This window comes from Gasterosteus aculeatus, chromosome 7, assembly GCF_964276395.1.
Source record: "Gasterosteus aculeatus chromosome 7, fGasAcu3.hap1.1, whole genome shotgun sequence".
NCBI classification, from domain to species: domain Eukaryota; kingdom Metazoa; phylum Chordata; class Actinopteri; order Perciformes; family Gasterosteidae; genus Gasterosteus; species Gasterosteus aculeatus.
The window spans coordinates 26,539,249-26,550,770 of NC_135694.1; the positions used below are offsets into that span (position 1 = coordinate 26,539,249).

Sequence of the window (11,522 nt, forward strand, 5' to 3'; positions counted from 1 at the left end):
CAGTTCATAGACAAAACAATTACGTGTTTTTCTACAAACAAACTCCATCGTCACTGTTCATCATAATGTAGTGTATTTGATTGTGAGTGCGACCACTAAAACCAGCACGAAGCTACACGCGAGACGGCAGCTTCACCGAATGAGTCAACGTGACTCCGCCCTGGACACAACACCTGGATCTGACTGTGAAAATTTCCCCGCAGTGACAAAAAAGGAAGAAAAGGAAACTGCGCCATCTCAGAAAATTATGACTATCTGCATAGTTTTTCCACAAAAAAAGGAACAGTTCCCAAGTGCAGAAAAATTACTGGGAAATGTCTCCTACGCACTTTCTGCATGATGTTTCACTTTGTTCCAAAAGCAGAGGCCCCCCCTGAATACCACAAACATAGGAGCAATAATCACCCTCAGCATCTGATTAGCAGGTACAGATATACATTAAAAATGATCTGATTCATGTCTTTCTACTAGAAAGGAAAACTAATGATTAAATCCCAAACACGTCTGAGCCCAAGCGACGCCACATCATTGAAAAACGCCCAGTTTCACAAATAAAACGTTTATTGAAAAAAACAAAAAAACACATTCACTTTGTATTAAAATAAACCTCTGCATGTTGTTGTGCCGTCCTAGTACCGTCAGCAGAAATGCACTGCTCTGCCTGGAGTTCCCGTCAAACCCATTTTGCAGATTTAAGAATTCATTGCTAAAACAAACACAGTATTGTACGCCCCTGTTTTTGCATTTTGTCTCAAACTGGCCCGCACATGTCCCAAGATTTCCCTCCTGGTTTGAGGGCGACTGCACTTCGGGCTGACTACGTGTCGTAAGAGCAACATCTTGAGGCCATTTTCAGCCGCTGAAATGAACAATCTGTTGTTTCTCCCAATTACAGATGTTGTAGGACTTCAAATGCAACTCTTAGCGATGTAAGTGATGCAGCGAGAACGAGGGCCAGGAGCAGTGGAACGACTCCGTGGCATCAACCGGAGCAAAAGGGAATTATAACATGGCTGCAAGACATGCAGATGCAGGCTTGAACACAAGATAAAGGAGGGAGGAGGGGGGGGGGGTAAATATGGGACTTTCTTCTCTTTTTTTTAACACAAAAAACCCGGAAGCTTCTTACCAGTTCAGTGCTGGATGACTGGAAGTCTGGACTGGAATGGGACCAGCGTCACCAAATCCATATCCGGTGAAAAGGCTGTGAACACTTGTGCTCATCCAGTACGATGACACGACTCGCCCATCCAAAAGATGTTAAATAACCGTTAAAATACCTTTCTTAATCAGTAGTTTCAGTTTTGTTTTGTGCGCTCCAGACTTCTTTTTCATAAATACGGAATAGAATAAACCGCAAAATTCACTTCACCAGTATTTTCAGTACATCATTTCACTCTGTATTTAAATACTCTTACAAAGAAGGCCCGCTGACGGTTACCTAACCTCAATTAAATTACTGTAACAAGATCACAAATTATTTTAAAAACAGGCCAAATCACTGGAACCTTTGTCAGCCATTGTCTCTTGTATTACAAATAATAAAGACATTTGCACTCTCCAAACAGCCTACACAAAGAAATCACAAACTAATTTCATCCTTGAAAATGTTTACAGAGAAACTTTAGCAATCTGTGCTCCCTGCTTCTACTTAATAAGCTAAATGGACAAAGAGAACCCTGATTTGATTACTGGAAAACATGGCAGCTGATGTTTTGGAGAAACGTGGTCTTCCCAGGACCACGGCTGCTTCTGTTAAAGAGTTCAAAGAGTGTTAAAGAATGAACAAAAAACCTTAAAGTCCTGCTGTTAACTGGGTTGGGACTGATATATTCACGTGTCATGGCGAGCGCCGCATTTCCCCAGAGTGTCTTTTTCGCCCCCCCCCCCAAAAACCCGCGCAGACATCGCGACGTAACCGCATCAGGAGCCTCCTTGGGCCGAGTCTCGTCTCACTGAGCGCCCGGTCTCCGCTCCGTCCCGGCCACGTCGTGCACGGAGACGCTGGCCTCCTGTTTCCTCTGCCTCTTGTGCCTCCAGAGCAGGACGGCGAGGACCAAGAACAGCAGGAAGCCCAGGCCTCCCCCGACGAGTCCGGCCTTCAGAGGCAGGCTGCTGTCCGTGGACCGGTACTCCAAACAGGCCCCCTGGCTGCGTCCGGCGTCGTTCACCGACGCCACGCAAACCTCCGCCAGGTCGTCCACGTCGCCCAAACGGCCGCTCCTGCGGTCCTGGGTGAACACCCGCCTCTCTTCGCCCCCTACGCTCACGACATAAGCTGTGACGTACGAGTGAGGCGCACACCACTGGGCAACCACGTCCGAGCCGTTGAAGGACAGTGATTTTAGTTTGGGAGGCTGCGGGACCTCGTTAAATAACGTGGAGCCCGGACACGTGCACCCGGTCGAGGAGGCTAGAAGGGCACAGGAGGTCTGGCTCTCGAGGCAGGTGTTGTAGTCACATCGCTTGGAGGTCTTTCCGTCTGGAGACGCTTTTTTCGTTGGTAAAGGTGTGACGGGCGTGTTGTCAGAGTAATCCTCTGTGCGAAACTCGTAGCTGTCAAAGTCAGACCCACGCGGCGTCTGAGGTCTCACGGGATTCTCCTCTGGAACTCGGGATGTCGCGGGCAGGGGAGAGTAACCTCTGATGAGAACCAGGCTAAGGATCACCAGGGGAAAAGCCAAATCCCTGCTGGCAGCCATTGAACTGTCGGGAGATTATAGAAAAATTCCATCAGTTGGCTGAAAAATGTATTTTTTATTTTTCATAGGAATGAAAAGCATCAGCCCCTTGGGTTTCCTCGGATGAATTGAGCCTGAATGAGTTATTTCTCCGCTGATGCTGTGTCCTTTAGAGATTATATGACTGCAGGGAATGGAACTAATGGCTTAAATGTGGCCTAAGTGTCTTGAAAACATAAACTGTTCTCTCAAAACTGCAGCACTTAGTTTTTACTCTTGAGTAAACAAATGGACCTGTGGAAACGTGGTATTTTGTGTTATGCCTGTCAGTGATTTATGGTCTTGTAAACAAAGAATGCAAAGAATAATCCCCATTTCTCTAGGTACTTCACTTTAATTCAGCATTCCAGGCGGTATTGCTCAACGAGTCCACATGCCTACACACCCAAGATTCAACAAAGCCCTCTCAGTGCGATCTAGTTACAGGAAAGCTGCCTGATTTCCACACTACTACACACAAAGACACACGAAAAATGCTCTATGCTGGGCATGCGTACGGAGATAAGACATGAGCCCCGTGCAACAATCTCCTAATGTAAATCTGTCTTAAACCAAAAGGAAAACCGAGCAGGAGCCACCGTTGAATACTAATTCACTCCCGGCTCTTTGTTTATTTTGACGCAGCCGCGTTGAGAAGGAAAACATCTGAGATATTAAGAGATGAGCTTACCTGTTGTTTGAGAAAGTTGGGTGTTTCTATGGTAAAAGTGAAGAGGCTCCTTCCTCCCGGTCCTTGTTCCACTTGCGGCGTCTCTCGCTCGCTCCACCTTTATATGCTCCCGGTCTCCCCAACAATCACCTCCTCCTTCTGCACCTCCCACTGTCTCCCCCCCCACCCTTACTCCTGACCCTTCTGCTCCCCTCCTCCTTGCTAAATGGTCTGGTACTGTGAATGACTGTATATATATGTGTGTGTGTGTGTGTGTGTCCTGTTAGAGGTATAACGGCAGTCTGCTATTAGTTACATCAGTGCTGCTAATTGTGTGGGGAAAGAATTCCAGTCACATTCCTCGGTGGTGTGCAGGTCTTTCAGAGCGTGTCCCGCTTGTTGATGAGCTCTTGTTGTCCTTTTTAGGGCGGAGTGAAACTGAAAAGGATTGTGAAAAGCTCTTTTCTTCGGAATTCATCATCAGTGACGGACGGCACCATTTCCCATTTCAGCCACGTAACCTCCCACCTAAATATAATGTCATATTAAATATGTGTTCATGGCCAAACCCTGGCAAAAGGGAAAGGACTTAAACTGTTGGGCATCTGTTTGCCCAAAGGCCAGAAATGGAGCTGGCTGGACGTGTGCTTGGAAGGATTTACAATCTGTGAAATTGCCATGCGGGTACTTTTCTTTAAAAAAAAACCCCCACCACAACTGGATTAAAATAGTAGGTGAAATAAGAAGTGGTGGTACCCAACTTGAGATAACGCCGACCTCTGAACAATAAAACTCGACTCAGCGCTTCCAGGAAAGAGATAAACTGAACAACATGTTTTGTTGAGGTGACATTAAAAGTTCATGTGGCAGCTGTGGCCATAAATCCAGCTGCATACTCACATCTGCGCTCTGGATTTGAGCTCATTCTGCAAAAAAAAAAAACAACCCAAAAACCCGAGACCACAGTTGGTTCGCGTTGTCCCGAAGCAGAAGAAATGGCTTCAGTCAGCGGCTGAGGAGCTCATTCAAAGTCTGCTTCACCGAGAACGTCCGTTCACATTTTACTCACTGCAGAATCCTGGTATTCTCAAATACGTCCTTTCTCTCTTTCGTATCATTCTGCTGGAACCTACATGGTGAGCAACAGGGATTAACTATTTTCCCCTCAGATATACGATTTAATCGTGTTAAAATACATCGTTGATGGATATTTTCTTTCCATCTCGCGGGAGCGTTCCTCTGTGGGTGAGAGAATCCAGCGCAACACAGTGTGGGTGTGCAAGCGTGGAGGACGTGTACATATTTACATGCAGGGATGTGGGTTTTCTGTGGGCTGCGGGTCGTGTTTACGTATTACCTCTGACTCTAATTTCCTGTTAATCCATGTTTACGGTGAGGAGAGCTAGTCTTATCCTTGTAAAACATTTCATCCACAACAGGCCCGTGACATGAACCACAACGGAAACTTACTAATGCGTTGACAGCAGCGGGGCTGGTGTGACGGGCAACATGAGTGAGTAGGAAAGCCGAGGTGAAGTCACCCACTACGGCATTTTTCTGTTGTGACTGGAAGTGACACAAACTCGAGCAGATGGTAACTGTTAGACGGTTTGTTACATAATCCCACAATGCACTGCTTCTCTTTGCTTAAGCTGGGTTTCTTTTCTTTTCCATCGGAAACAAGTGTGTGTGGATGCAATTATTTTTATAGATGAATAAAATATGTTTATGTTTTAGTAAGATCTGGAGTCTTCAAAGCCAACATGCAACATGTCTGTTAACCTCCAGCTTGACCTCCGTATCAGTCATATTAAACGAGTCTATAGTGCCTCCTAGAGCCCACGCGTGATAAGAGGCAGACGGCGTCTGTGTCTTTTCAGCTACACAACTGTGTGGGGGAGACAGCAATTAGTTCTCATGATGGATTGTCAATGAGCGGCTCATTTACAAAGCAAAGATAATTTATGATGCTTTTGGCCAGTTTCCCTGTGGGATAAACTCTAATCTGATCCGGCAGTCACCCAGAGGTCAATGATCGCAGGTGCTTTCAATTTTGAACCCCGGATGTATAATTTTAGATCAAAAAGTGCAAAACCTCAAATTTTCTCAGTGATTTTCTGCCATGAGAAGATGATCATATAAATGATATGGATGGCACAAGATAGATTATTATTTTACTGATCTATTCAGACCTATTTTTATTTATAATAATATTTGTTTTTAGGTTTATTGGAAAATAGTTATGAACTTTTATCTCTCTAGGCCGCTGCACAAAAAGTGATTCTCAACTTGTGAGACATGTGAGACAAATTGGAGAGGTTTTAGTTGAGGTTAAAGTTGGGCATTTGGCCCCAGTTATTATAATCATGGTGACTAGCAGTTATTAGATTTCATTTACATGTCACCAATGTTTTAATTCCATGTTTTTTGTTGTTTTGAAAGGCTTCTATAAATGATTCCATCAAAAGAAAACCATGAACCTGGTCCATGCGTACTTGAAGCTCTATGCCCACAGGCTAAGTGTAGCAGCATGATTCATCCACCAGAATGAGACATGAACCGTATTCATGGATGAGGACAGGCTCGTCGAGGCTGAAGGAACGCAGACCACAAATGCTCCTCCCTGTTGTGCAAATTACAACAGTTTCCTGCATCATTTAAAATGAGTAGCCATTTCCAGCATTCATCCGCATGAGCACTTTGATCACAGAACAGCAAAGATAAGATCTAATTTATGGTTACAGGGTGTTCAATGTTTTATTTTTGGTCTTCTTTGGCTGCTATTAGTGATATTGTAAGATTAGTTGCTTGGTCGAAATTCTGTTCATTTTGATAAAATTGTTGACAATAACAATTTTCCGGTGCTTCTCCATGTTATGCGGGTATGCAAGATGAATATGTTGCTAGATTTTTATCATCCATTGTGCATAATCAATAGATTCTGTTTATCCTTCTCATCCCCATGTACCTTTGAAGAAAAGTTATAACAATAAAAATGAAATAAACCCAAATGTTTTTCCTGCTGGAGACTATAATGTTGTTTACACACAAAAGACGTGATTGAAGCACGTCTACAGTGGGAGATCAGACTTAAAAGTGTGAATGTGAATCTTATTATTTATGTGACGGCTTAAAATAAAATAAACCTTTTAATATGCAAGATTGAATTGAAACAGAGATGTCTAGGTATACAACATTGTATTTACAGATAATGTGAAGAAGGCGCTCCAGCATATTTGCAATGCTTTAGAAATTCTAATCACCTCCAGTCAACGCCCGCGGACCATCGACGCGAGGACCTTCTATAGTGACGTCACAGCTGTGCGACAGGCCTCGGCATTCAGCGTTCTGCAGAGTTCTGGACCTAAGCGCGAAATGGGTGAGTCGCAGCTGGGGGCCATGCTATCAAAGTCTTTAAACATTAGTTTACTGACTTGAGAATCGCCGTTAAAGACCACCAGCACGGTTCACCCACAGAACCTCAGTGTTTGCAGAAGTACGTCTTTCAGCGACGCTCGTCGCTAGTTTGAGAGCTAGCGGGTGGGTGTTAGCTAACCGAGTCGGGCCCCAGCAACGAGTCGCGTCCACTGTTGATTTGTTTTTGTCAGTCACGGCCGTTTATTAACAGCGAATGAGGCCGGTGTGATTAGTGTCACCTGACGCGCATCGCTCGAATATTCCCCAGTAATATAATTTCTATTAATTCATGCAGTTTGTTAAAGCATTAAAACCAAGCCAAGCAAGTAAACGATAGCTAACTGAATTAAAGCTAGCTAGCAACCTTAGAATTATGACTTCCAGGCGGACAGGCTATGCTGGTAGCATGGATTCTTCTCCCTCAAATTCTGGAAATCGTAAACAAAGTATAATCAACATTCCCGACAGGACCGGGGTAGAGTCTTGTTATGATCGCAAAGCTGACAAGCCCGGATACGGAGCGTCGCAGGGCGGCGTGACCATAACGTCCCTGAAGTCTCGTCTCGCCCCGACCATTCAAACTGCCATGTCCGCTGCTGTCGATACTCTGCTCGGAGAGGTGGTGCTGGTGCTCAACGAGACTCAGCAGGAGTTGCTGCACAAGGAGCAGGAGAACGAGAGACTTAAAGTGCGCCTGGAAGTGTCAGAGAGGGAGCTGAAGACTTTGCAGGAGTGTCTGTGCAGTGCTCAGAAGCTCATAGACCAGCTGCAGATCTCCTACACCGGCCCCCAGTCCATCGGCCAGTCCGTCTTCGCCCCATCCCTGTCCTCCATCGCTTCGATGACTTCGGAATTGGAGCGGGACCACCAGAGCAGCCGGAACGTGAACGGGGCCGGCGGCGTTGACTTGGGCCTCAGCGGCTCCGTGGACGATTCGCTCCACGGGTTCGAGCCAAGAGATGACTACAAAATGTGCCAGCTTTCGATCCAACCCGACGGCTCTGTGACCAACCACGCTCTGGACTCCTTCGCTTCCAACGCGTCACACATGTGCTCCGATTCCGGCAGGCCAGGTAGATATTCAGACTGTACCGTGTGTGTTGTGCGCAACTGTGACTGTGCGTAATAGCATGTTATATGATCCAATAATGCTCTTTCTACTTGTGTTAAGATGAGAGGGAATCTCGGGCATCTGGGTTTGACATCAAAGAGGAGCAGGGACCCACTTCGGGCTCCGGTCAGCCCAGCAGGAAGGAGCCGGGGCTCCGTAATGACAACAGGGACGGGGACCTCGGCTACGGTCAAGTTGGAGGAGAGGGGGTCTCCCAGCGTTCCTTTACTCACTCTCTTCGTCACCAAAGACCTGCGCGAGAATGCGCCAGTGCCTTGCAGCAGGGAGGACTCGACGGACAGAAACAACTGTCCAGGACTGCCGGGGGCGGCAGAGTGGACAGCGTTTCCCCGGGCAGAGCCGACGACTCTGCGGGACCATCGGCCACTGACACAACGGGCGAGCCCTCGTTGGATCGGCCCCACCACTGCTTGGAGTGTGGAAAGACCTTCCGTCTGATCTCCAGCTTGAAGAAGCACATCCGCATCCACACGGGTGAGAAGCCTTACCCGTGCACAGTCTGCGGCCGGCGCTTCCGCGAGTCCGGCGCGCTTAAAACCCACCTGCGCATCCACACGGGCGAGAAGCCGTACTCTTGCTCCGAGTGCGGGAACCGCTTCCGCCACCTGGACGGTTTGCGCAAACACCGGCGCACGCACACCGGAGAGAAACCCTACGTGTGCGCCATCTGCGGGAAGCGCCTGAGCCGCCTGCAGCACCTCAAACACCACCAGCTCATCCACACGGGAGAGCGGCCGTGCTGCTGCCCGTTCTGCAACCGCAGCTTCAAGGAGCCCGCGGCGCTGCGGAAGCACATCCGCACGCACCGGGAGGAAGGTGGTCACATGGGGATCGCCGTGAGCGAGGACACGGACCCGGATGCCTTGGATGACATCAACAACCTCCACCCGGCAGCGCCGTCCCCTCAGATGAGGTTTGGCGACTGGGGCCCGGAGGAGGATGACAGCTCAGCTGTGGACTGCGTGTAGGACTCGATTCAGGGGAAACTGTTTGCTGGTGTTCTTGCGTTGAGACCTTCACCGGATGAAAACCATGGACTATGGTCATCTCTGTTCCTTAGGGTTAAAGTAAATACCCAATGCCATATGTAACGCCGGCCTTGGGGATTTATTTATATCTGGCATTTACAATGCATTACACACTTGGATGAAAAAAGAGATTTCAAATATTTGCTTCAACAGTATTATTTTCCGACAATCGAAAAGGAGCAGCAGGAGCAGACGGGTTGTTCTTGGCACGGGGGAGTTGCTGGTTTGCTAACTCTCAGCAATCACTCGAGAAATTGCTGAAAGAATTGGAAACGAGCAGTTGCTTCACTTTAAAAATACAAAGTGCCTCGAACAAAACCATCAGCTGAGTCTCTGCTGCTGTTCTAGATGGTTCCCACCTGCATTTTAATCCCAACAAACGTTACATCACAACTCTGATCATAAGTGTTTTATCTATTCTAGTTTCACACTTCGAAGATCGGATTTTCGCTATTGAATTATCTTCGGTTATTATTTACACACCCTGAGCTGCTCAAACAGGCTGTTTTTATTGAAATTGCAATCTGGCTCTTTGCATTTATTAAATTGCAGGAGGTGCATTTTTTTTTTTAAAGGAAAATATTTGCCAAGATACCATTTAACCTTTTAGTATTGTTGTGCTGCAGAGAGGTCCTGCCCTTTCACATCTAGTTTATGATTACGAGTTTGGGTATTTTTTACACTATTTATTTAATACTATGGTCAATGTACAAACTTTCATTAGAGTTAATTGTTTCCTCTACCATTGTATCAGACGGGCCCCCCGCCCCTTGAAGGACCATATATATTCGACAGTGCCAGATAACAACTGGAGTCCTTTTTTAAGGTTAACTTTCCTATTGAACAGAAAATGACCTTTTACTGTAATGCAGTCTTTAAATCCTATTAATCATCCAAGAGCTAAGACGACATCATATCCAGATTTTGATACGTTGCCCTTCCTTCTATTGTAACACCACACCGAAACCACCTGTAAACTTTAAATATACCACGTATCCGTTCTGAAGCCCTGCTCTGCGTCTTCTCTTTTGTAAAGTCTTCATCACTCACAGGATCTCGCTGTCCTCAGACCAGTTGAAATGATCCGCGTTCGCAGTGATCTGTGTATTCATTCATGGGCATCGTCTCATCAACAGTGTAAACTCCTCACTGTTTCTCCAGTCTTGGTTTTCATCCCTCTTTTATGGACCATATCTTAGCATTCCATGGTGGAGCTGCTGCCGTGGGTCTGGAAAGCGTTTCCTTTTTGTCCGGACCTGCGTTGAGGATTAAATGTTGAGCAGCTGCTCTCTAGCGACTGCTAGAGGACAGATTTTGGTGCTCGCATGTGCATTTTCGCTGGCGTCCATTGCCTCCCGGCTGTTTCTGTACATAGGAATGTAGTTTTAGCAATTTTATCCGGATGAATGAGGGTTTAACATTTTGTGGAAAAGTAAATGTGCAACAAAAGAAGAAGTACCGTGCTATGGAAACATCAGTATGCTAACAAGCAATGTAAATTAAATATAAACTCTAATTTCAAATCTTCCTGACTCGACTGATGCATTATGGTTAACATCAGGGCATTAATCCTCTCAGCCTCTTGGGATATTCTGTAGGTCTCTGATGTCGTTTGCCATGTATACTAATGTAAGGATCCTATGTACATACGAGTCATTTAAACCACACCAAAAATGTCAAATTAAACGGCACTAAAAATGTAAAATATCTGTTACTGTATACCCAGAATAAGATTTGCCATGCTAGTCCTGATCCTGTATAAATATATTTATTCTTTTTGGGGATTGCATACAGGGGCCTTTGCATGTAGGTTTAGAACGAAATGGAATTCTTTCTGCAAAAGTCAGTGTTAAAATGTGAAATTAATCCTTTTTTTTTATGCATCTATCTGATTTCAACACATATTCCCCAACATCACATATATTCTGTTACCTGCTGTAAATGTTACTATATTAAAGGGCCTTGTTTAGAATTCTTTATTTTCTCTGGCTGTTTATTTCATTCACGAGAGGTTCCTTTGGTCCATTTGCTCACAGCCAAGGCTACGAATAAATGCTCCTTTCCCCCCCAAATGCCCCCTTCCCACTGTTATTTTGACACATTGTGATCGTTGCGGTGCTACGTGCTGTAATGTTTTTCATGTGTCAGCGCAGCAGCGCCACGCGACCGACTTCGTGATTCAATGAAAAAACAACTTGCTGAAGCGTCCAAATGAGTCACAACAGCTACTTGAATGATGTCAGATGGAGAAAAGGCTCATTTTGAAGTTCTTCTCTCTGCTGTCATTCGCACTGCTGTTGTTTCACAGTTACTAGTTACTCTGGACGGAACTTTTAATGCCCTTTATTCGACACGTGCATCTTTGGTGATACCGTCGCAGTTTTAATCAAGTACAATTTGAACGTGAGAGTTTTGCTCGTAATGGAAATTGTGGCATTGATAGACTGTAATACATCTGTTTATTGCTCTTTGTCATGATTATCTGGTGCATTGAGTGAAAACTGATGGCTTCAGTTTTAAGAAGGGAAGTGATTATCTTGCATCTTATCCTGAGG

At 45.7% G+C, this 11,522-nt stretch overlaps 2 protein-coding genes across 3 annotated transcripts; one reads left to right on the forward strand and one right to left on the reverse strand.

Moving 5' to 3' along the window:
* Positions 1-543: 543 nt before the first annotated feature.
* LOC120822961 (LRRN4 C-terminal-like protein) lies at positions 544-3,809 on the reverse strand. The gene is made up of 2 exons (XM_040182962.2): positions 3,412-3,809; positions 544-2,706 (listed from the first exon to the last, which is right to left on the reverse strand). The coding sequence occupies exon 2, from the start codon at positions 2,700-2,702 to the stop codon at positions 1,953-1,955; it is 750 nt and encodes a 249-aa protein (XP_040038896.2). The 5' UTR covers positions 2,703-2,706; positions 3,412-3,809; the 3' UTR covers positions 544-1,952.
* A 2,825-nt stretch (positions 3,810-6,634) lies between these two features.
* Positions 6,635-10,939, forward strand: LOC120822568 (uncharacterized). 2 transcript variants are annotated; one of them, XM_040182344.2, is made up of 3 exons: positions 6,635-6,769; positions 7,276-7,880; positions 7,979-10,939. In XM_040182344.2, the coding sequence occupies exons 2-3, from the start codon at positions 7,394-7,396 to the stop codon at positions 8,905-8,907; spliced, it is 1,416 nt and encodes a 471-aa protein (XP_040038278.2). In that variant the 5' UTR covers positions 6,635-6,769; positions 7,276-7,393; the 3' UTR covers positions 8,908-10,939. The 2 variants fall into 2 exon arrangements, with proteins under 2 accessions (XP_040038278.2, XP_040038277.2); XM_040182343.2 differs by having other exon boundaries at positions 6,641-7,880.
* Positions 10,940-11,522: the final 583 nt, after the last annotated feature.

What these genes read in the sequence shown, in the direction of transcription:
- LOC120822961 (XM_040182962.2), bottom strand. Translation starts at nt 2,702, where the DNA reads ATGGCTGCCAGCAGGGATTTGGCTTTTCCCCTGGTGATCCTTAGCCTG.
- LOC120822568 (XM_040182343.2), top strand. Translation starts at nt 7,181, where the DNA reads ATGACTTCCAGGCGGACAGGCTATGCTGGTAGCATGGATTCTTCTCCC. An exon ending in CTCCGATTCCGGCAGGCCAG is followed by an intron (nt 7,881 to 7,978) that starts GTAGATATTCAG and finishes ACTTGTGTTAAG; the next exon opens with ATGAGAGGGAATCTCGGGCA.